Consider the following 22,460-nt stretch of genomic DNA (forward strand, 5'->3'; position numbering starts at 1 on the left):
AAATACGGTATATATATATATATATATATATATATATATATATATATATATATATATATATATATATATATATATATATATATATATATATATATATATATATATATATATATATATATGTATGTATATATATATGTATGTATGTATGTATGTATGTATGTATGTATGTATGTATGTATGTATGTATGTATGCGTGTGTGTGTGTGTGTGTGTGTGTGTGTGTGTGTGTGTGTGTGTGTGTGTGTGTGTGTGTGTGTGTGTGTGTGTGTGTGTGTGTGTATAGTCTATACAAATATGTGTGTAAATTATATGGATATAATGGATATGGATGGATATTTTCCCATCATGCTTTGTAATGGATATAAATTGGTGTCATTTTGATTTTTTTTGATGGTGCATGGACGTTTTTTTTTATAATATCCACAAAACTCAGTGAGCAGGATGTGTTATGTGTGACCATGTTTGTTAAATTTTTGTGCTGGCTGATTTATTTTTTTTCAACACCATGACTATGGAAGGTTGTTTGCATTGGGTCGTTAATCAGAATCGTTTTAGAATCGTTTTATTGCCATTGTTTGAGAACGGGTTCACAAACTACGAATTTTTCTTGGTGCAATGGTGCAACATAATACACATATAACACAGATTTGGTAATAACAAGAGCTGTAACTGAGCTATCAGATCTTGTTATAGACTTAGAAGGAATTCAAAGGAGCTACTGTTAGGAGTAATTGTTCATGTGCCTGATGCCCGAGGGGAAAAAACTGTTCAGGTGGCGGGAGGTGTGGGTCTGGATGGACCGTAGTCTCCTGCCTGAGGGAAGAGGGGAGAATAGTGTGTGTCCAGGGTGAGAAGAGTCAGCTGTGATCCGACCCACACGCCTCCTGGGCCTGGAGGAGAACAAGTCCTGGAGGGATGGGAGCTTGCAGCCAATCACCTTCTCAGCAGTCTGCAGTCTACGCTTATCCTGGACTGTGGAGCTGGGGAACCACACGGTGATGGAGGAGGTCAGGATGGACCCGATGATGGCTGAGTAAAACTGCACCAGCATCTCGGTCGGCACCTTAAGTTTCCTCAGCTGCCGCAGGAAGTACATCCTCTGCTGGGCCTTCTTGATGAGGGAGCTGATGGTCGACTCCCATTCGAGGTCTTGGGTGATGGTGGTGCCCAAAAAACGGGGGTGGAGACGGGGGTGGGAGAGTCAATCAGGGTGAGGGGGCATGGTGGGGCTGTGACTTTCCTGAAGTCCATGATCATCTCCACTGTTTTCTGGGCGTTCAGCTCCAGGTTGTTGAGGCTGCAGCAGGACACCAGCCGGTCCACCTCTCTCCTGTAGGCGGACTCATCGCCATCCGAGATGAGCCCGATGAGGGTAGTGTCATCCGCAAACTTGAGCAGTTTTACGGACTGTTTACTGGAGGTGCAGCAGTTTGTATACAGGGAGAAGAGCCAGGGGGAGAGTACACAGCCCTGAGGAGTACCAGTGTTCGTGGTTCGACTGTCCGAGACAATCTTCCTCAGCCGCACGTGCTGTCTTCGGTCTGTCAGGAAGTCATTGATCTAACTGCAGAGGGAGTCGGGTACGCTGAGCTGGTAGAGCTTGTCTCGTAGCAGTCCAGGGAGGATGGTGTTGAAGGCAGAGCTGAAGTCCACAAACAGGATCATAGTGTAGGTTCCTGGGGAGTCCAGATGCTCCAAGATGAAGTGGAGGGCCAGGTTCACTGCATCATCCTCAGACCTGTTGGCTATGTAGGCGAACTGCAGTGGGTCCAGGAGAGGGGCAGTGATGTACTTCAGGTGGGGCAGGACCAAGCGCTCAAAGCACTTCATGACCACAGATGTCAGTGCAACCGGCCTGTAGTCATTAAGTCCTGTGATCCGTGCTTTCTTGGGGACAGGGACAATGGTGGAGGTCTTAAAGCAGGACGGCACGCGGCATAGCTCCAGAAAGGTGTTAAAAATGTCAGTGAAGACAGGAGCCAGCTGGTCCGCACAGTGTCTGAGAGTGGAGGGGGAGACACCATCCGGCCCGGGGGCCTTCCGCGTATTCAGCTTCAAGAACTGCCGGCGTACATCCTCCTCTTGGATGGAGAGGGCCTTTACAGTCCTATGATGTTCTTGGAGTCCTGTGATGTCCTTTAACTCCTTTCATGAAGTGCTGGTGTTGGTGGGGAGGGTGATGGTGGAGGGAGCAGAGCTTTGATTTAGCTGGAGGCCGTTCATGACGACAGTAATGTGTGGGCCCTGAGCGAGAATCCGGTCATTCAGGGCCTGGGGGGTTTTGGGCTTATAGTTCGTAAGGGCCCTTAGCCCTCTCCAAACAGCCTCAGAATCATTGGAGCGGAACTGTTCCTGTAGACGGTTAGAGTACACAGATTTAGCTTCCTCCACTTCCCTGTTAAAGTGGTACTTCGCTTCTCTGTAGGTACTCCGGTTCCCGCTTCTCCACGCAGTTTCCTTTTTCTTGCGCAGCTGTCGGGGTTTGGGTGTGAACCAGGGCTTGTCGTTGTTATAACAAGCCCTGGTGCGCGTTGGAATGATGCGCGCCTCATTGAACTGTATGTATGAGGTCACAGTGTCCATATACTCGTCCAGATTGTTCGTGGCCGCTCCAATTGCCTCCCAGTCTGTCGTCTCCCAACATGCAAGTATGCTGCGCATACGGCTATTGGGAGTATAATTAAAGGTCACCGACCTGTATCACCCATGTTATCTAGACTATTAAGATTAATTGAAACTCCCTGTTTGGTAAGATTCCACTCATGACGTCTGGTCGGCCCTAGTTTGGACACACCTGCTCTAACCATTTGGAGAAGACCTTTTGGGCAAAGGCAGTTTTAGTGCAGTGAAATAGAGGAGGCGGCCCTGGACCATTCTTCTTCAAGACTCATCAGCTGTTCATGCCAAAGCGCTGACCTTTGCGTCATTCGAGCCTTAAATTCTTCCCACTTGCTTGCCCTCCCCCCGGGCCAAAGCCCCTCTTATTGCAGTAGCTGGTCGCCAAGGAGACGCTACCGTATGTTCCTGGCGAGTCAAAACGGAAGAAATGTTGTGAGCCAAAGGAGAAAAGTCGGGAGGTCCGACTCTCAGGACGTTGGCTCACCTTTCAAATGGTCTGTGAGCACTTTGACGGTCACATGACCTTCTTCTTTCGCGCCGCCCTCCCCCGGGGCATGAGGTAATTCTTCAAACGCAGCACGACGGCGTGTCTGCCAGGGTCTACACATGTCCTGGTGTCGCCCAGGAAATAGGACGACATGGAAACTGAGCTTGTTGTTAGGGATGTGAATCTTACAACTCCATTACCGTTCTTGGGGCAACAGTTTCATGGACAAAATGCTCTCGATTCAACACACTGCAAATTATTTTCCACTTGCCAAGATTCAGAACAATATTTCTAGACATTTCCCTAGTTTTAAGAGCTATTTACTTATATCATAGTCATCTTTTTCCACTTATCCGAAGTCAGGTCGCGGGGGCAACAGCCTAAGCAGAGACGCCCAGACTCCCCTCTCCCCAGCCACTTCGTCCAGCTCCTCCCGGGTGATCCTAAGGCGTTGCCAAGCCAGCTAAGAGACATAGTCCCCCCCAACTTGTCCTGGGTCTTCCCCGTGGTCTGCTACAGGTCGGACGCGCCCTAAACACCTCCCCACGGAGAGGTTCGGGGGCATTCTGATCAAATGCCCGAACCACCTCATTTAAACTACATTGTAATCATGACTAATTATATTTTGTCTATCCTAGTGGACTGCACCCCTCGGGTCGGGTGTGAAGTTCTGCCTCAAGTGGAGGAATCCAAGTATCTCGGAGTCTTGAAGCTCTCGATTTACCAGTCAGTCTGCGTTCCCACCCTCACCTGTGGTCACAAGGTGGCGTATACAAGAGGCAGAAATGAGCTGCCGACTTGGCCGCACTTCGGTACTTGGCGATCACTCCAGCAGCGCTGACTGGTTCTCAGTCGGAAAAGGGTGGACTGCACCCCTCGGGTCGGGAGTGAAGTTCTGCCTCAAATGGAGGAGTCCTAGTATTTCGGTGTCTTGTTCATGAGTGAGGGAAGAATGGAACGCAAGATTGACAGACAGATTGGTGCAGCGTGGGCAGTGATGCGGTCACTGTACCGGTCTGTTGTGGTGAAGAAGGCGCTGAGCCAGAACACGTAGCTCTCGATTTACCGGTCAGTCTGCATTCCCATCCTCACCTATGATCACAAGGTCGCGGATACAAGCGGCAGAAATGAGTTGCCTACTTGGCCGCACTTCGGCACTTGGCGATCATTCCAGCAGCGCTGACGGTGTGTTCCATTTTTTTGGTTCTCATTCGGAAAAAGGTGGACTGCACCCCTCCGGTCAGGGGTGAAGTTCTGCCTCACATGGAGGAGTTCAAGTATCTCGGGGTCTTGTTCATGCGTGAGGGAAGAATGGAACACAAGATTGACAGACAGATTGGTGCAGCGTGGGTACTGATGCGGTCACTGTACCGGTCTGTTGTGGTGAAGAAGGCGCTGAGCCAGAAGACGAAGCTCTCGATTTACCGGTCAGTCTGCGTTCCCATCCTCACCTGTGGTCACGAGGTGGCGTATACAAGAGGCAGAAATGAGTTCCCGACTTGGCCGCACTTCGGTACTTGGCGATCACTCCAGCAGCGCTGACTGGTTCTCAGTCGGAAAAGGGTGGACTGCACCCCTCGGGTCGGGAGTGAAGTTCTGCCTCAAATGGAGGAGTCCTAGTATTTCGGTGTCTTGTTCATGAGTGAGGGAAGAATGGAACGCAAGATTGACAGACAGATTGGTGCAGCGTGGGCAGTGATGCGGTCACTGTACCGGTCTGTTGTGGTGAAGAAGGCGCTGAGCCAGAACACGAAGCTCTCGATTTACCGGTCAGTCTGCGTTCCCATCCTCACCTATGATCACAAGGTCGCGGATACAAGCGGCAGAAATGAGTTGCCTACTTGCCCGCATTTCGGCACTTGGCGATCATTCCAGCAGCGCTGACGGTGCGTTCCATTTTTTTGGTTCTCAGTCGGAAAAGGGTGGACTGCACCCCTGCGGTCAGGAGTTAAGTTCTGCCTCAAATGGAGGAGTTCAAGTATCTCGGGGTCTTGTTCATGCGTGAGGGAAGAATGGAACACAAGATTGACAGACAGATTGGTGCAGCGTGGGTACTGATGCGGTCACTGTACCGGTCTGTTGTGGTGAAGAAGGCGCTGAGCCAGAAGACGAAGCTCTCGATTTACCGGTCAGTCTGCGTTCCCATCCTCACCTGTGGTCACGAGGTGGCGTATACAAGAGGCAGAAATGAGTTCCCGACTTGGCCGCACTTCGGTACTTGGCGATCACTCCAGCAGCGCTGACTGGTTCTCAGTCGGAAAAGGGTGGACTGCACCCCTCGGGTCGGGAGTGAAGTTCTGCCTCAAATGGAGGAGTCCTAGTATTTCGGTGTCTTGTTCATGAGTGAGGGAAGAATGGAACGCAAGATTGACAGACAGATTGGTGCAGCGTGGGCAGTGATGCGGTCACTGTACCGGTCTGTTGTGGTGAAGAAGGCGCTGAGCCAGAACACGTAGCTCTCGATTTACCGGTCAGTCTGCATTCCCATCCTCACCTATGATCACAAGGTCGCGGATACAAGCGGCAGAAATGAGTTGCCTACTTGGCCGCACTTCGGCACTTGGCGATCATTCCAGCAGCGCTGACGGTGTGTTCCATTTTTTTGGTTCTCATTCGGAAAAAGGTGGACTGCACCCCTCCGGTCAGGGGTGAAGTTCTGCCTCACATGGAGGAGTTCAAGTATCTTGGGGTCTTGTTCATGGGTGAGGGAAGAATGGAACACAAGATTGACAGACGGATTGGTGCAGCGTGGGTACTGATGCGGTCACTGTACCGGTCTGTTGTGGTGAAGAAGGCGCTGAGCCAGAACACGAAGCTCTCGATTTACCGGTCAGTCTGCATTCCCATCCTCACCTAAATCGAGAGCTTCGTTTTCTGGCTCAGCGCCTTCTTCACCACAACAGACCGGTACAGTGACCGCAATAGAACGCAAGATTGACAGACGGTTTGGTGCAGCTTGGGCAGTGACGTTTGAAAGTTTTTATTAAAACAAACTACTACAACTGTTCTGTTAGAATAAACTATGATATGAAAACGCAAGTATATACATCAGGGGTGTCCAAAGTGCGGCCTGGAGCGGATTTTTTTAATGGCCCGCGGAACAACCGTTAGCATTCTTATACTAGCATGCTAGCCTTTTTGCAGTTACAGTTTTGTTACTTGACGAATGATACTTGTTAGCATGCTAACGTTCGTATGCCAGCTCTTTTTTAAGCTAGTCATATTTTGGTACTTGATGCATGCCAAAATTAGCATGCTAGCATTTTAAACAACAGTTGGCATTTTAGCATGCTAAAATTAGCATGCTCGCTTTTTGGCTAATTTAGCAGGTACACATCTTAGTGTCGTATATTTTGGTATTTCGCCAATGCTAACTGTAAGCATGCAATTGTTAGCATGTTAGCATTGTACTGTTAGCATGCTAGCTTTTTTTTTTTTTAGCTTATCTTCCTCATATTTTTGTGACTTGATGCTATCTGGCTGATGTAAATGATAGAAAACATCCTCCATATCATTAAGAACCATGTCGTTTCCCAGGTGTGCGGTGAGCGACACTGCCGAGTACAGCGCCGTGGCCAGCAACGCGTACGGCACGGCGACGAGCGCCGCCACCGTGATTGTCAGGAGTAAGTCTCCACCTCAGTAGCTCTTGCTGACTTATGTCCGCTGTCTTTGTTGAGTCTTCGCGCTCCTCACCCTCTCACGTCTCTGCAGGAGGAACCGGAGGCGGCTGGTCCAGCCAGATCGGACTCGGTGAGAGGACACGCCAGAATTCGAGTGTTTCTGTCGATGTCATTGGTCTTCACAGTGGTCGTCCTCTCGTACTGTTAAGCTACGGGTGTTATAATTGGAGCCTTACATCACAGTCAATAAATCATAACAACATGCTAACGGTTAGCATGTTGATGTTAGCATGCTAGCTTTTTAGACAATTTTGCCGGTATACACCTCAGCCTCATATTTTGGTTCATACGTTGATATATATATATATTTTTGATTACCCACTGGAAGAAAAATGTGCTACTACAACTGTTCTGTTAGATAAAATAATAAAATATGATACGAACACACATTTATAGAAATCGGGGGTTTCAAAGTGCGGCCCGTAGCGGATTTTTTTTGACGGCCTGCAGCACAATCGTTAGCATTCTTATATTAGCATGCTAGCTTATTTTTTGCTAATTTTGCAGTTGTACTCCTCAGCGTCAAATATTTTGTTACTTAACGAATGACACCTGTGAGCATGCTAATGTTGGTATGCTAGCTCTTTTGTAAGCTAGTCATATTTTGGTACTTGATGCATGCTAAAATTGGGCAATTTTTTGGCAATTTTTTCAGACATACACCTCAGTCATATATTTTGGTGTTTGACGCAAGTTTACTGTTAGCATGCTAACTTTAGCATGTTAGTTGTTTATATATTTTTGAAGGTATACACCCAGACTCTAACATTTTGGTAGGCATGCTAACTGGTACATGGTTTTTCATAACAATTCAGTTCGGCTTCAGATTTTAAGCATTCTCTCGTTTTAGTCAACATTGCAACTTTATCTCGTTATATTTTACCTGCTCGCTCCTTAATTCCACTTTTTTATGCTTTATTATAAATAGTATTTTTAGAATGTGCCATATTTAGCTGTGGGCTGTAAACGGCCCCCGGGCGACACTTTAGACACTACGTGTTAAGCTAAAGGTGCTTGGTAGCAGCACAGAAGCTCTGGCTCAGTTCCACGGCTTCTTTCAAAGCTTCTTCCCACTTCCTGCCCGCTAGTTCCCCACCTGACCGAGATCCACCCCAGTAAGCTGGAGGTCAGCCTGGTCGAGTGTTTCCCTGTCACCTTTGGTGTGGAGGGCGAGTCCGCCAGTCTGGTGTGTACCATGGTGGTGGTGCCCGACCTCCCCAACCTACCACCCGTTGTGCAGTGGTACAGAGATGGTAGGTTACTTTCTCTGTCTAATGACTTGACAAAGAAATACACAACGTCCTCCATCTTGGCGTCTGACAGATAAACCACTGAAGCTGGGTCATCTGGCTGAGACTTCGATGCGTGGGGGCGTAGCCCGGCTAGTGCTGCCCCACCTGGCCAAGGACGACGAGGGTCTCTACACGCTCCGCGTCTACAGCAAGGACGGCACGTCGGAGCACTGCGCGTACCTCTTTGTCTCAGGTAGCACCCGGTGACCAGATGATATTTTTCACATTTGCGTTTATCAAACACGGCAAGTTGGCACTTTGGGTGCCACTTCCAGGAATAGTATTTAAGGGCTAAACTTGGCCCCCCCAACCTTTGATCTTGTTCCTTAGATGCCCCCACCCTTGCAGCCGGGGCTCCCGGTGCCCCGATGAGCATCAAGGCGTATGACATCAACTCTGAATATGTCCTGGTTGCCTGGAGACCCCCCAACACGGTCAACGAGGCGCCAATCAGCGGATACTTCGTGGACAGGTCAGCATGCGCCTATGTTCACAAGTCATGTGACAATGACACATGTACGTTCAAAATTCAAGATGCGTTAGTCATGTTGCTGATATAACGTAGCAACGTTTCTTCCTTTAGCTCACAGAGCAGTCATTAGAAAAAATAAGACTCGTAGTTTTCCACTGCTGATGTCATCCTTGGGTGTGCAGGTGCGAGGTCGGCAGCGACGCGTGGGTCCAGTGCAACGACGCCCCCGTGAAAGTGTGCAAGTACCCGGTGCACGGCCTGAAGGTCGGCCACCGCTACCATTTCCGGGTCAGAGCCGTGAACAGCGCCGGCATCAGCAGGCCGTCCCGCAAGTCAGAGAGCGTGACCGCCTTGGACACCACAGAGGACGAGAGGCTGCAAGGTAGCCACGAAGGTGAATATAGAAGTCCTGTAGGAGCGTCATCACGAATCGACTCTCTCACTGCTCAACAGTCATTAAGAGGGACGGGAAGTACGACGTAGTGATCAGGAATGAGGACCTGGAAGGTACATTAGCATAGTTGGACCCTTCTGGTAGCTGCTGTGTCACCCACCAACCAACCACAAACCTAACCTTAAACCCAACCTTAAACCAACTTCGAATCCAACCTTAAACCAACCTCAAACCCAACCTTAAACCAGCCTCAAACCCAACCTTAACCCCAACTTTAAGCCAACTTTGAACCCAACGTTAAACCAATCTCAAGCCCAACCTTAAACCAACTGTGAACCTAACCTTAAACCAACTTCAAACCCAACCTTAAACCAACTTCGAACCCAACCTTAAACCAACCTCAAACCAAACCTTAAACCAACCTCAAACCCAACGTTAAATCATATTTGAACCCAACCTTAAACCAACTTCGAACCCAACCTTAAACCAACCTCAAAGCCAACCTTAAACACACCTCAAAGCCAACCTTAAACCAACCTCAAACCCAACCTTAAACTAACTTTGAACCCAACCTTAAACTAACTTTGAACCCAACCTTAAACCAACTTCAAACCCAACCTGAAACCAACTTCAAACCCAACCTTAAACCCAACCTTAAACCAACCTCAAACCCAAACTTAAAGGGGACCTTTGATGATTCTATATCTAAAATACTTCCTTGTGGTCTAGAGCAGTGTTTCTTAACCATAGGGCCTGGGCCCAATGTTTGGAGCCGTGTATAGAGAAGGTGTGGCCAACTCGGTTACAAAGTTGGTCGCAAACATGGCGCCCTGCAGTCACATGAGGGGCTTTTGACCAATCAGAGAGGGTATGGCCGCAGGATCTCCTAAATGATTAGTCAAAAGCCCATCCCGTGACCGCAGGGCGCCATGTTTGATACCAACTTTGAAACTGAGTTGGCCATAATTCTCTTTGCCAACGTTAGGCCGCCAAAAAATATGTGTTTCTCAGCTGTGGTCCGTTGTAATCCACTCTTCCCCCACTTGTGGCAGTAAGGACAATATCAAACAAACGGAGCTAAAGTCACAGAGAAGTTTCTCAAGTGCAAAAATGATGACTAAAGTGGTGAATCTGCATTTTAATCTGCACTTTAATTTTATTGTGAATCTATTTAACAAACATATGTGTGTTTATGGTGTGAATGCTCCAAAAAAATTCACACACATGGTTTTCAACACCAAAATTCATCTATTTATTAAAATTCTTCTACTTCTTCTTCTTCTCCAGATTTTGGCGCGCTCTACCGTCCCCATTTTTCACCCGATTCAAACATTTCCAACTTCAAACTGTTCAGCTTATTCTGGAATCGCGGCCTTTCCCTTGACAAATTCCAAAAAGTCCCAGATTTCCCAGAATTCCGGGTTTTCCGGGACATGTTTCCCATTCGAAATGAATTGGCCATTTTTCAAACTTCCACCATTTCCAAATTTTTCAGCCGATTCAAACCATTATTACTTCAACACATTCCACCATTTTGGAAATTCAAACTACATTTTTTCCAAGTTCAAAAAAATTCCAGGATTTTCCAGAATTCCTGGTTTTCAAAGCCCTATTTCCACCCTTTTTTCTGGCGACTACTCCTTCCACAACGCATTTCAACTGTTCCACCGTCAAAACATTCCTCTTAATTAGGAGAAAAAAAGAAAGTTGTTTTTTAAACAACAAAAATTCCCGGTTTTCCCGAAATTCCAGGAATTCCGTGGTACCATTTCTCAATCCGACATGTTAGTACTTCAACATTTCTCGATCGATTTGGAAACATTCCAACACCAACCATTTCAACTCATTCAGACCAATCAAGTTTTTAACCATTTTCAAACAAATTCCCGCTTCTCCCGAAATTTCCAAATTTTGGGGAAATTCCCATTGAAATTAATGGGACATTGTTCAAAGTTGCACAACTCCCACATTTTTCATCTGATTCAAACTGTTCCAACTTCAAAATATTCAGCCTGTTTGGGATTTGTGTGCTCTACTTCAACAATTCTAAAACAAATTCCAGGATTTCAGTTCAACTTCAGCATTGGAGCATTCACACGCAATTCCTTCAGGAATTGCCTCATCTAGTTAGTATTTATTATTCCTTTTCCCCGACTGTATCACCGCTGTTAGAAAAATACGACAAAACATTGGTATTGTTTAACAATAGTACCCAACATTGCAGAGGTGTGGACTCGAGTCACATGACTTGGACTCGAGTCAGACTCGAGTCATGAATTTGATGACTTTAGACTCGACTTGACAAAATGTAAAAAGACTTGCAACTCGACTTAGACTTTAACATCAATGACTTGTGACTTCACTTGGACTTGAGCCTTTTGAATTGACATGACTTGACATGACTTGCTACTTTCCCCAAAACCCAAAGATGAAAAAGTTATTCGGGAGCGCTCCGTATTTTTCATTGTGTACTTGTCTATCAGCGTTGCGTGTGTCAGCTGGTGTGCTCTCAGTACAACAGCCAATCAAATTAGATCTACTTTGTTTTCATCACACAGCATTCATCCAATCAAATTGCAGGACAAACAACGAAGAAGACATGTCCAAACCACACGCCAGTGAACAAAAAATGATACCTAAAATAATTTTGTTTGGGTATAAAAATTACGAGGTGGTCAACACAAAACGGTTTGCAGTATGCAACACATGCGGTTCGAAAATTACTGATGGAGAGGCAACAACTTCCAACTTTGTCCGGCATTTGAAGTTGCACAAAGAACGGTAAGTTTTGAATGTAAGATAACGTTTATTGGCTAAGTAACGTGACTTTTATTTGCTGTGTAGTTAAATCAGTGAGGCTGTAAACTCACTGCTAACGTTATAACGTTATTGCAAACACGGGAATCTGTTGCAGTTCACTACCTTATTCATACTTTTTGTTCAGTGATTTTTTTAAGCAGGGTTACGTTAGTCAATATATCACACGTAACGTTAGACGGCGGTCAGCAGCACCGCGTATTTTAGCCACCTAAAAAAAGACAAAAATAGTAAAATAAAGGTCAGTTAAAATGTATACTATATTATGAATATGTGTACCGTTTTAGCTAGCTTTCTGACATACTGTTGGTTGTTTACCTCAGTGGTCCCCAACCACCGGGCCGCGGCCCGGTACTGGTCCGTGGATCGATTGGTATCGGGCCGCACAAGAATTTTTTTTTTTTTTTTTTTTTTTTTAATTAAATCAACATAAAAAACACAAGATACACTTACAAGTAGTGCACCAACCCAAAACAACTCTCCCCCCCCTTTTGTTCTGGGCATTGAACATGAAGACTCTTCCTTCACTGTTCCGAGTGGCCATGAGAGTCTTGGCAGTGCCTGCCTCCAGTGCTCCAGTGGAGCGAGTTTTCAGCCATGGTGGCATCATACTACGCCCCCATCGTGCACAAATGACTGACAGACTCTTGGCTAATTTGGTCTTTTGCAAATGCAATGCAGCATAGGGCCCTGACATATAAAAAGTACAACTTTTTTGTTATCTTCACGTATATGTCATGTTTTTTCAATGTTAACACTTTTGTACAAATAAGTACATTTGCACTTTATTTTTCAATGTGTTTGTTCTGTAAAGGAATGAGTTAATGTTTAAAATGACTGGTTAATAGTGCTATTATAAAGTGCAATGTCAGCACAATTTTCTTTCCTGCAATTTAAAATGCACTTGTTTTAATAAATAAATACAGCGTTTGAAAAGCATACACAATCTGTGTTAATATATTAGTCTGTGGTTAAAAGGACTTGAAAGGACTCGAAACTCAAAATGCAGGACTTAGGACTTGACTTGAGACTTTCCAGTCTTGACTTTGGACTTGACTCGGGGCTTGCCTGTCTTGACTCGGGACTTGACTCGGACTTGAGGGCAAAGACTTGAGACTTACTTGTGACTTGCAAAACAATGACTTGGTCCCACCTCTGCAACATTGTAACATTTATATATATAAAGTGTCATCCTAGGTCCCCTTTTAAGCCAACCTCTGTCCTTTCTGACTAGACTCCATATATCGTTAAATTGACTTGATTGTGACTAGGGTTGCAAAATTGGGCTGGTCCTGGCTTCAGCCTGGACAGGACTTCGATGACAATAGATAACCCCCTCCCGTCTCCTCCCATTGTACACAATGGAATTTTCCAAGCCTTTGCTTGGTGCAACAAAGACAGCTCTCATCTGTTCACTGGAAACTCAGAGAACGGAAATGTTTTTGATAATTTACATACAATTTTTGTGACAACATTTTAAAGCCAGCTTATGTAGCCGAGGATCGGACCGCCAAGTGCCCTGCCCTCGGCTGCCGCCCAGCTCACACTGCACCCGACCTCTATGGCCCCTGCTATGGGTGGTGAGCCCATTGGAGGGGGGACCCACGTTGCCTCTTCGGGCTGTGCCCGGCCGGGCCCCATGGGGACAGGCCCGGCCACCAGGCGCTCGCCATCGTGCCCCACCTCCGGGCCTGGCTCCAGAGGGGGACCCCGGTGACCCGCGTCCGGGCGAGGGAAATCTGGGTCCTTGGTTTGTGTTCTTCATCGAGGTCTTCGAGGAAGTTCAAGTACCTCGGAGTCTTGTTCACGAGTGGGGGAAGAGTGGATCGTGAGATCGACAGACGGATCGGTGCGGCGTCTTCAGTAATGCGGACGCTGTATCGATCCGTTGTGGTGAAGACGGAGCTGAGCCGGAAGGCAGAGCTCTCGATTTACCGGTCGATCTACGTTCCCATCCTCACCTATGGTCATGAGCTTTGGGTCATGACCGAAAGGACAAGATCACGGGTACAAGCGGCCGAAATGAGTTTCCTCCGCCGAGTGGCGGGGCTCTCCCTTAGAGATAGGGCGAGAAGCTCTGCCATTCGGGGGGAGCTCAAAGTAAAGCCGCTGCTCCTCCACATGGAGAGGAGCCAGATGAGGTGGTTCGGGCATCTGGTCAGGATGCCACCCGAACGCCTCCCTAGGAAGGTGTTTCGGGCACGTCCGACCGGTAGGAGGCCACGGGGAAGACCCAGGACACGCTGGGACGACTATGTCTCCCGGCTGGCCTGGGAACGCCTCGGGATCCCCCGGGAGGAGCTGGACGAAGTGGCTGGGGAGAGGGAAGTCTGGGCTTCCCTGCTTAAGCTGCTTCCCCCGTGACCCGACCTCGGATAAGCGGAAGAAGATGGATGGATGGATGGATGGCATTTTAAAGCATTTATCGTTAGGCCGATATTATCGAACATCTCTACTTTCCACCCCTTTGCAACCCTATTTGTGACAAACTCTTTTGTTTACCAACTGGGGAGGTTTAAAGTGTGCCAGTGTCTCGCCTTTAGTGTCCATCTTGAGCGCACTCTCTGCGCTCTTGATGGCGCCACAAAGCTCATTGTCCACCCAGGCCAGGTACGTACCCCGGGGGAGCCCACCGACCTGCACGCCTCTGAGATTTTCAAATCCTACGTGGTGCTCAGCTGGGAGCCTCCCGGCCAGCGCGGCCGAGCGCCGCTGTGGTACGTCGTGGAGAAGGTGCGTGTGTGGTGCCTCCGGACAGAACCATGTCCTATCAGGTTTTCTTTTTCACGTGGGCTCCTCCCACGCAGTGCGTGGCGGGCACCGGCGCCTGGCAGCGGGTCAACGCCGCGGTCAGGCTGCACGCTCCTCGTTGCCCGGTTTTTGACCTGCACGACGGCCAGGACTACCAGTTCAGGGTCTATTCGGTCAACATGTACGGGTCCAGCGAGGCCTCGACGCCCTCTGAGCCGATCCGAAAGGTTGACGTGGATGGTGAGGCCCGACATGAACGCATCAGCGACTCGAATGTCATGTGACCGTGTGAACATTGTGTACATAACGTATGTTGCAGGCTGTGAGCTGCCCATTGGTACGTATGTGTGGATCTTCCCCTCCCACACTTCCACACACCCAGTGTGTTAGCTTTCAAGTCAACACACACTTTGTGCACGTCACGCAGCAGCTGTCCCAGTAGAGAATGTTCACTGCTTTCACCTCAACACCTCACCATTTGTGTTTCCCTTCTCAAGTGTAGTGTGTAAAATATCTTTATAAAGCTTGGAGAAATGGAAATACAATGTTTGCAATTATATCTAATACAGTGGAACCTCAATTTATGGCCTTAATTGGTTCTTGAGTGTGGTTTGTTAATCCAAAAGTTTGTATGGTGAAGCAGAGTTGCCCATAAAAGACAATGTAGACGTGAATAATTGGTTCTAGCCTTAAAGAAAGTCCCTATTTTAGTTTTTTTTTAAATGCACATTTTGAAGACATTATAATGTATATGTATGTATGTATACTTATATATGTATGTGTATATATATATATATATGTATGTGTGGGGGAAAAATCACAAGACTACTTCATCTCTACAGGCCTGTTTCATGAGGGGTTCCCTCAATCATCAGGAGATTTTTATTATTTTTATTTTTTTTTCACGCTCTACCACGGTATCGAGCACTATTTTTTGGATAACCTTATTAAGACATATATATATATATATATACACATACATACACTGTGTGTATATGTCTATATATATGTATATATGTCTATGTATATATGTGTATATATTTATATAGTATATGTATGTATGTACTGTATATATACATAAGTATATATGTATGTATATATGTACAGTATAGTTATATAAGTGTATGTATGTATATATGTATATATTCCTATATGTACATATACATACAGGTAAAAGCCAGTAAATTAGAATATTTTGAAAAACTTGATTTATTTCAGTAATTGCATTCAAAAGGTGTAACTTGTACATTATATTTATTCATTGCACACAGACTGATGCATTCAAATGTTTATTTCATTTAATTTTGATGATTTGAAGTGGCAACAAATGAAAATCCAAAATTCCGTGTGTCACAAAATTAGAATATTACTTAAGGCTAATACAAAAAAGGGATTTTTAGAAATGTTGGCCAACTGAAAAGTATGAAAAATATGAGCATGTACAATACTCAATACTTGGTTGGAGCTCCTTTTGCCTCAATTACTGCGTTAATGCGGCGTGGCATGGAGTCGATGAGTTTCTGGCACTGCTCAGGTGTTATGAGAGCCCAGGTTGCTCTGATAGTGGCCTTCAACTCTTCTGCGTTTTTGGGTCTGGCATTCTGCATCTTCCTTTTCACAATACCCCACAGATTTTCTATGGGGCTAAGGTCAGGGGAGTTGGCGGGCCAATTTAGAACAGAAATACCATGGTCCGTAAACCAGGCACGGGTAGATTTTGCGATGTGTGCAGGCGCCAAGTCCTGTTGGAACTTGAAATCTCCATCTCCATAGAGCAGGTCAGCAGCAGGAAGCATGAAGTGCTCTAAAACTTGCTGGTAGACGGCTGCGTTGACCCTGGATCTCAGGAAACAGAGTGGACCGACACCAGCAGATGACATGGCACCCCAAACCATCACTGATGGTGGAAACTTTACACTAGACTTCAGGCAACGTGGATCCTGTGCCTCTCCTGTCTTCCTCCAGACTCTGGGACCTCGATTTCCAAAGGAAATGCAAAATTTGCATGGTTGGGTGATGGTTTGGGGTGCCATGTCATCTGCTGGTGTCGGTCCACTCTGTTTCCTGAGATCCAGGGTCAACGCAGCCGTCTACCAGCAAGTTTTAGAGCACTTCATGCTTCCTGCTGCTGACCTGCTCTATGGAGATGGAGATTTCAAGTTCCAACAGGACTTGGCGCCTGCACACAGCGCAAAATCTACCCGTGCCTGGTTTACGGACCATGGTATTTCTGTTCTAAATTGGCCCGCCAACTCCCCTGACCTTAGCCCCATAGAAAATCTGTGGGGTATTGTGAAAAGGAAGATGCAGAATGCCAGACCCAAAAACGCAGAAGAGTTGAAGGCCACTATCAGAGCAACCTGGGCTCTCATAACACCTGAGCAGTGCCAGAAACTCATCGACTCCATGCCACGCCGCATTAACGCAGTAATTGAGGCAAAAGGAGCTCCAACCAAGTATTGAGTATTGTACATGCTCATATTTTTCATTTTCATACTTTTCAGTTGGCCAACATTTCTAAAAATCCCTTTTTTGTATTAGCCTTAAGTAATATTCTAATTTTGTGACACACGGAATTTTGGATTTTCATTTGTTGCCACTTCAAATCATCAAAATTAAATGAAATAAACATTTGAATGCATCAGTCTGTGTGCAATGAATAAATATAATGTACAAGTTACACCTTTTGAATGCAATTACTGAAATAAATCAAGTTTTTCAAAATATTCTAATTTACTGGCTTTTACCTGTATATACATACGTTCGGTCAGGAAAAACAGGAACCCTCAGGTTGCTGGCATGGCCGCTCTCCCAACAGTGCCATGCCGTCCCCACACAGGCTATTTCATCCCTACAAGCCTGTTTCGCATTTTTTCCCTGCTCTTCAGGGGATTTTTTTTTTTTTTTTTATACCCTGAAGAGCAGGGGAACCTGCAAAACGGGATGAAGTAGCCTGTGTGGGGACGGCGTGGCGCTGTTGGGAGAGTGGCCATGCCAGCAACCTGAGGGTTCCTGGTTCGATCCCCACCTTGGGTGAATGTGGAAATAGTGTCAAAGCGCTTTGAGTACCTTGAAGGTAGAAAAGCGCTACACAAGTATAACCCATTTACCATTTACCATATTCCACTTTACCCCGATATTGTGCACTGTATAACGGATAAACCACAGTAACCTGGACTATCTATATATATATATATATATATATATATATATATATTAAACAAACATAACAAAGGGGTAATGGATCCACAATTTATTTAGTATCAAAACAACACTAGAACGGCATGCTCAACTGTCAATGCACGCACACACACACACACACACACACACACACTAATCTGGTCCTTTTGTAAACAATCGTAAACAACCATGTTGCTACAATAAAAACAAAAAAGTCAAATCTTTTTTACCTTGCTGTCAGCGAACGTTTGTGGCATGCAACCCACAAGAGGAGACAAAGGCAAAAACACGAGGCGAAGAACCGAGGGGAGCAGAGAGGGGAGGGTCCTCTTCTTCCGGGGTTCCCTCTCCACTCTAAGTCTAAGTCCACAGCCATTCCCTCCTTGTTTCCAAGCAGGTGGTTTGTTAGCTTTTTTGGAGCCGTATTGAGTAAGCAAAATGAATGAATGAAGGGTAGACTGACACAAGGTTGGTGCACGGAGGCATATTTGACTCCATCCAAAAGTTCGTAAATTGAAAAGTTTACAAAAAGTGGTTCGTAAATCGAGTTTCTACCGTATTAAATCAGTTAATTGTCATGTAAAATGACTTGTTGATGTTCTACCTTTTTAGGAAAATAATGTTATTTGGTGAAATGAACATTAACGGTCGCTCCCTGGTGTGACACAACAGGCGTCCTGTCCGCTCCCGGCCAGGTGGTGGCCTCCAGGAACACCAAGTCGTCCGTCTTCGTCCAGTGGGAGGCGCCCAGGCACGCGCAGGGCCTGATGGGATACTACATCGACGGCCGCGCTGTCGGCACCAAGGAGTGGTTCCCCTGCAACCACAAACCCTTCAAACTCAACAGGTGAGCGTGACAACCATAGACATCTTATAAGTAGACGCAGCATTGGCTAAGAGAAATTGGGCCGCCATCTTGAAGTGGTGATGAGCAGCCTAAACTGACAGTTGACAGGTAGAAAACAAAGTTGGTGTTCAGCGTTTTCCTGCTCAAATGAGCGACTGTTGAAAATAGGAATTTTCACAAGTAAGATTTAACATTCACGCACTATTGGTTGTATTTTGTGAACAGAATATTAGCACAGAGTTGAGAAGGAGCAAAGATCTTCAATAGTACTGAAATCGTAGCCGCTACACTCTTAGAAATAAAAGTGCTAAGTAGAACCATATATGGTTCTTCGGCTCGTCCTCATAGGAGAACCCTTTTTGGCTCCAGGTAGAACCTTCCACCTGGAACCCTTTTGGAGGATTCTACCTAGAACTGTGTGTGTAAGGTTCCACCCAGAACCCCCCATGAGAGGTTCTACAAAGAACCCACGCAGGGAGTTCCACTAAGAACCCTTTCGTATTTCAAGGGTTTCATCTAGAACCCACACAGGGAGTTCCACTAAGAACCCTTTTGTATTTCAAGACTTTCATCTAGAACCCACGCAGGGAGTTCCACTAAGAACCCTTTCGTATTTCAAGGGTTTCATCTAGAACCCACACAGGGAGTTCCACTAAGAACCCTTTCGTTTGTCAAGGGTTTCATCTAGAACCTATGCAGGGAGTTCCACTAAGAACCCTTTCATGTTTCAAGGGTTTCATCTAGAACTCACACAGGGAGTTCCACAAAGAACTATTTCATGTTTCAAGGGTTTCATCTAGATCTGACACAGGGGGTTCTAAAAACATCCCTTTTCAAAGGTTTTCACCGATAACCGTCTTGTCTTCTGAGGGTTCTATAAAGAACCATATTGTATTCTACAGATCAGTTTAGTTCATATTATATTGTGGTCATTTATCATGAACAAACATTCAAAACATTTTAATGAGAAAAACATTTATTTAAAGATAGGCACCATTATTGGCAAATGTTATCAAGAAGTATGTCCCTGGTGACACAGGATCTTACCCATGCTTTCAACAATCCCTGAAGAACTCTTTCTTCCAAAAACGGTTCTCTGGATCAAAATAGTTCTTACTGGAACCCTTAGTGTTAGTGAGAACCCTTTTAAAACCAATTATTCAGAAAAGGGGTTTTAAAGGGTTCTCTGGATCAAAATGGTTCTTACTGGAACCATTAGCGTTACCAAGAACCCTTGAAAAACCCTTTCTTCGGGAAAGGGTTTTTCAGAAGCAAATGGTTCCAGTTAGAACCTCAGCCCTTGTAGAAGAACCCTTTTAGAACCCTTATTTCTAAGAGTGTAGCAAACAAGAGTATAACCATAAAATAATTGCTTGTCAATGAAATTAATTAAATTATTTTGTCAGAATGCACCAGAATGCTTCATTTGTATGTGAAAATCACAAAGAAATCTCCTGGGGGAGGATGACCCCCCTACAGGGGTTTGGTTTACAAACTTTCAGCCCCACCTAAAACAAAATTCACCAGCCGCCCCTGATTATGATGCATTCTCATTTTAGGCAAAGTATAAGACAATACTTTCTTAACAGTATAATTGTAACCAGGAATAAGTCTTCAAGTAACAATATTCAAATACTAACATTGTTGGGTAAGACAGAATTTGGTTTTATTCTGAATCCAGAGAAACAGATTGGTGGTTTTAGCTGATATAAAGACTTTCAGGTGTTTATATATGTTTAAGTATTTGGCAGACGCTTTTATCCAAAGCGACTTACATAAAATAATACATATAAAACAATCACTGTAAACATGATCATTTAAGGGAAGAATGTAATACAAAATATCAATACAAAGTGTTAAGACAGAATAAACTACAGTCTATAAGATATATAGATATATAATGTATCATACATTGTTTATGTAGCATGTATATATAACCTAATCATATTGTTTCTTCAACTTAAAAATAGCTGACCGTTTTTTTCCCCCCTTCTCTGGGATTATATTCCCAGTTTTGATCTCGGACGTCTGGTCACTGTCACGTCTGTGTAATCATGTTTTGTTTTAGTCATGTTTTGTTTAGTTATTAGACTCTTTAGTTTCTGGCTTTTCACTCCCTTGTCTTGTTTCCATGATTACCCCATTAGTTTCACCTGTTCCACGTTTGGACTCATTGTGCACTCTTGTTTGTCACCATAGCAACCCATTAGTTTTCACCTGTCACGTCACGCACCTGTTTCACGTTTTGAGTCACGCACCTGTTTTCGTTAATCATGTCTGTAGTATTTAAGTTCATTGTTTTTCAGTTTGTCTTTCTGGTGACATCCCCACATTTATGCTCGGCACATTTCTGACTCTTTTTTCATGTCCGTCGTTCACGCTGCTCCTTTTTGTCCATGCCAAGTAAGTTTTGTTTATTATTGCCACAGTTAGTGTTTTTTGTTGTTCATAGTTTTTGCCTTTGTGCAAGCGTTTTGGTTTCATAGTTTGTTCTCCGCCATTGTGCGCGCCTTTTGTTTACTTCCTTTTTTTTGTATTTATAGTGTTTAAATAAAAAAATGTACCTTCATTCCTGTCTCGCCCGAGCCAACTTTCCGTTGCATCCCAGAAAAACTAAACCCCAGGACCAAGTCATGACAGTCACGTATAGCATATAAGAATATTCTATTACTGTTAAGCAAACTATGAATAATAAAACATGTGGTATTCAGTGAGGTAAGATGAATTAAATGCGCTGACAGTTCATTGCTCCTGCCAAATGAATTGCACTGAGTGGAGCGGATCACCACTCCAAGATGGCGGCCCCGCGTCTCGTCAGCGGCAGTAGGCAGTAGCACTCCATGCTGCGTACCCTTAGAAGATGTCTATGGTGACAAGTGGCCTAGTGGTTAGAGTGTCCGCCCTGAGATCGGTAGGCAGTGAGTTCTAACCTCGGCCGAGTAGGGTTGCAAAGGAGTCGAAAGTTTACGGTAAATTTCCGGAAACGGAAAGTTAAACTCGGGAAATGTTGACCATTTTTTGATTATTCAAAGTTGGACACTGTCCACCTTATTCTGTAGAATAAGATGATAAGCTTGTAAAACACTAATGCAATGCCACACACAGAAATAAATAGTCAGCTAAACAATTGGAGTAGTCTTTAAAAATATTTTACTGATGGACAAATGAATAGAAATAGGCTAGATGAATAAATGATGCTAAATCAAACTATAACCTACATTCTTGTATGACAACAGAACGGCTAGCAGAACAGAAGGCAGAGGAAACTACACCTTTTGATTTAGTATTTGCTAGTTGAACTTTACATATCACAAAAAAAGGTCAATTTGGATCGCTAACGTTGTTAGCATAAATGAATGGGATTTAACATAGAGAAAATTAGCATCACGGCTAACGGAGAAATATTTCCGGTTCATTATGAGACTGGTGGTGGTACATAAACCTAGCTAGCTGGAGATATTGGCCCCAAAATCATTTAACAAGTTCAGGAACAGCTAGCTAGCTTGAGTTGAAGTCTGCTGGAGTAGTCTACAGTCATACAGTAACAAGCAATTACACCTCTATTCAACTTAAATACCATAGATCAAATATATTTACCTCAGTAATATCATCAAAACTTACCTGACTGGATGAAGTCCTTGGGCTCAAATACTAGGAATGCACAGTGCAGGGTTGAAATTCAACTGAATTTGCATTAAATCAGGTTGTTTTAGCTAATAATCATGCTGCAAGATCTAGCATGTTGCATTCAATGTTTATTCCCATTAATTCCCGTTATTTCCCATATTATTCCCGTTAATTACCATGGAAAGTTTCCAACTTTGAATATTCCCGGAATCTTGCAACCATAGTCACATTTAAGTCAATTTAACGATACATGAACTCTAGTCAGAAAGGACAGAAGTTGGCTTTAAAGGG

General features: G+C 45.0%; 1 protein-coding gene across 6 annotated transcripts in view; it reads left to right on the plus strand.

Annotated features, from left to right (window-relative positions):
• The window catches only part of myom2a (myomesin 2a), a 197,152-nt gene that overhangs the window by 112,332 nt on the left and 62,360 nt on the right, over nucleotides 1–22,460 (plus strand). For all 6 annotated transcript variants that reach the window (XM_072916091.1, XM_072916092.1, XM_072916093.1 and 3 more), the window contains 7 exons: nucleotides 6,644–6,732; nucleotides 6,821–6,859; nucleotides 7,878–8,042; nucleotides 8,113–8,274; nucleotides 8,412–8,553; nucleotides 8,736–8,947; nucleotides 18,368–18,542. In XM_072916091.1, the coding sequence (XP_072772192.1) occupies nucleotides 6,644–6,732; nucleotides 6,821–6,859; nucleotides 7,878–8,042; nucleotides 8,113–8,274; nucleotides 8,412–8,553; nucleotides 8,736–8,947; nucleotides 18,368–18,542 (984 nt within the window). The remainder of the gene's footprint in view (nucleotides 1–6,643; nucleotides 6,733–6,820; nucleotides 6,860–7,877; nucleotides 8,043–8,112; nucleotides 8,275–8,411; nucleotides 8,554–8,735; nucleotides 8,948–18,367; nucleotides 18,543–22,460) is intronic.

Source organism: Nerophis lumbriciformis, linkage group LG25, assembly GCF_033978685.3.
Source record: "Nerophis lumbriciformis linkage group LG25, RoL_Nlum_v2.1, whole genome shotgun sequence".
NCBI classification, from domain to species: Eukaryota; Metazoa; Chordata; class Actinopteri; order Syngnathiformes; family Syngnathidae; genus Nerophis; species Nerophis lumbriciformis.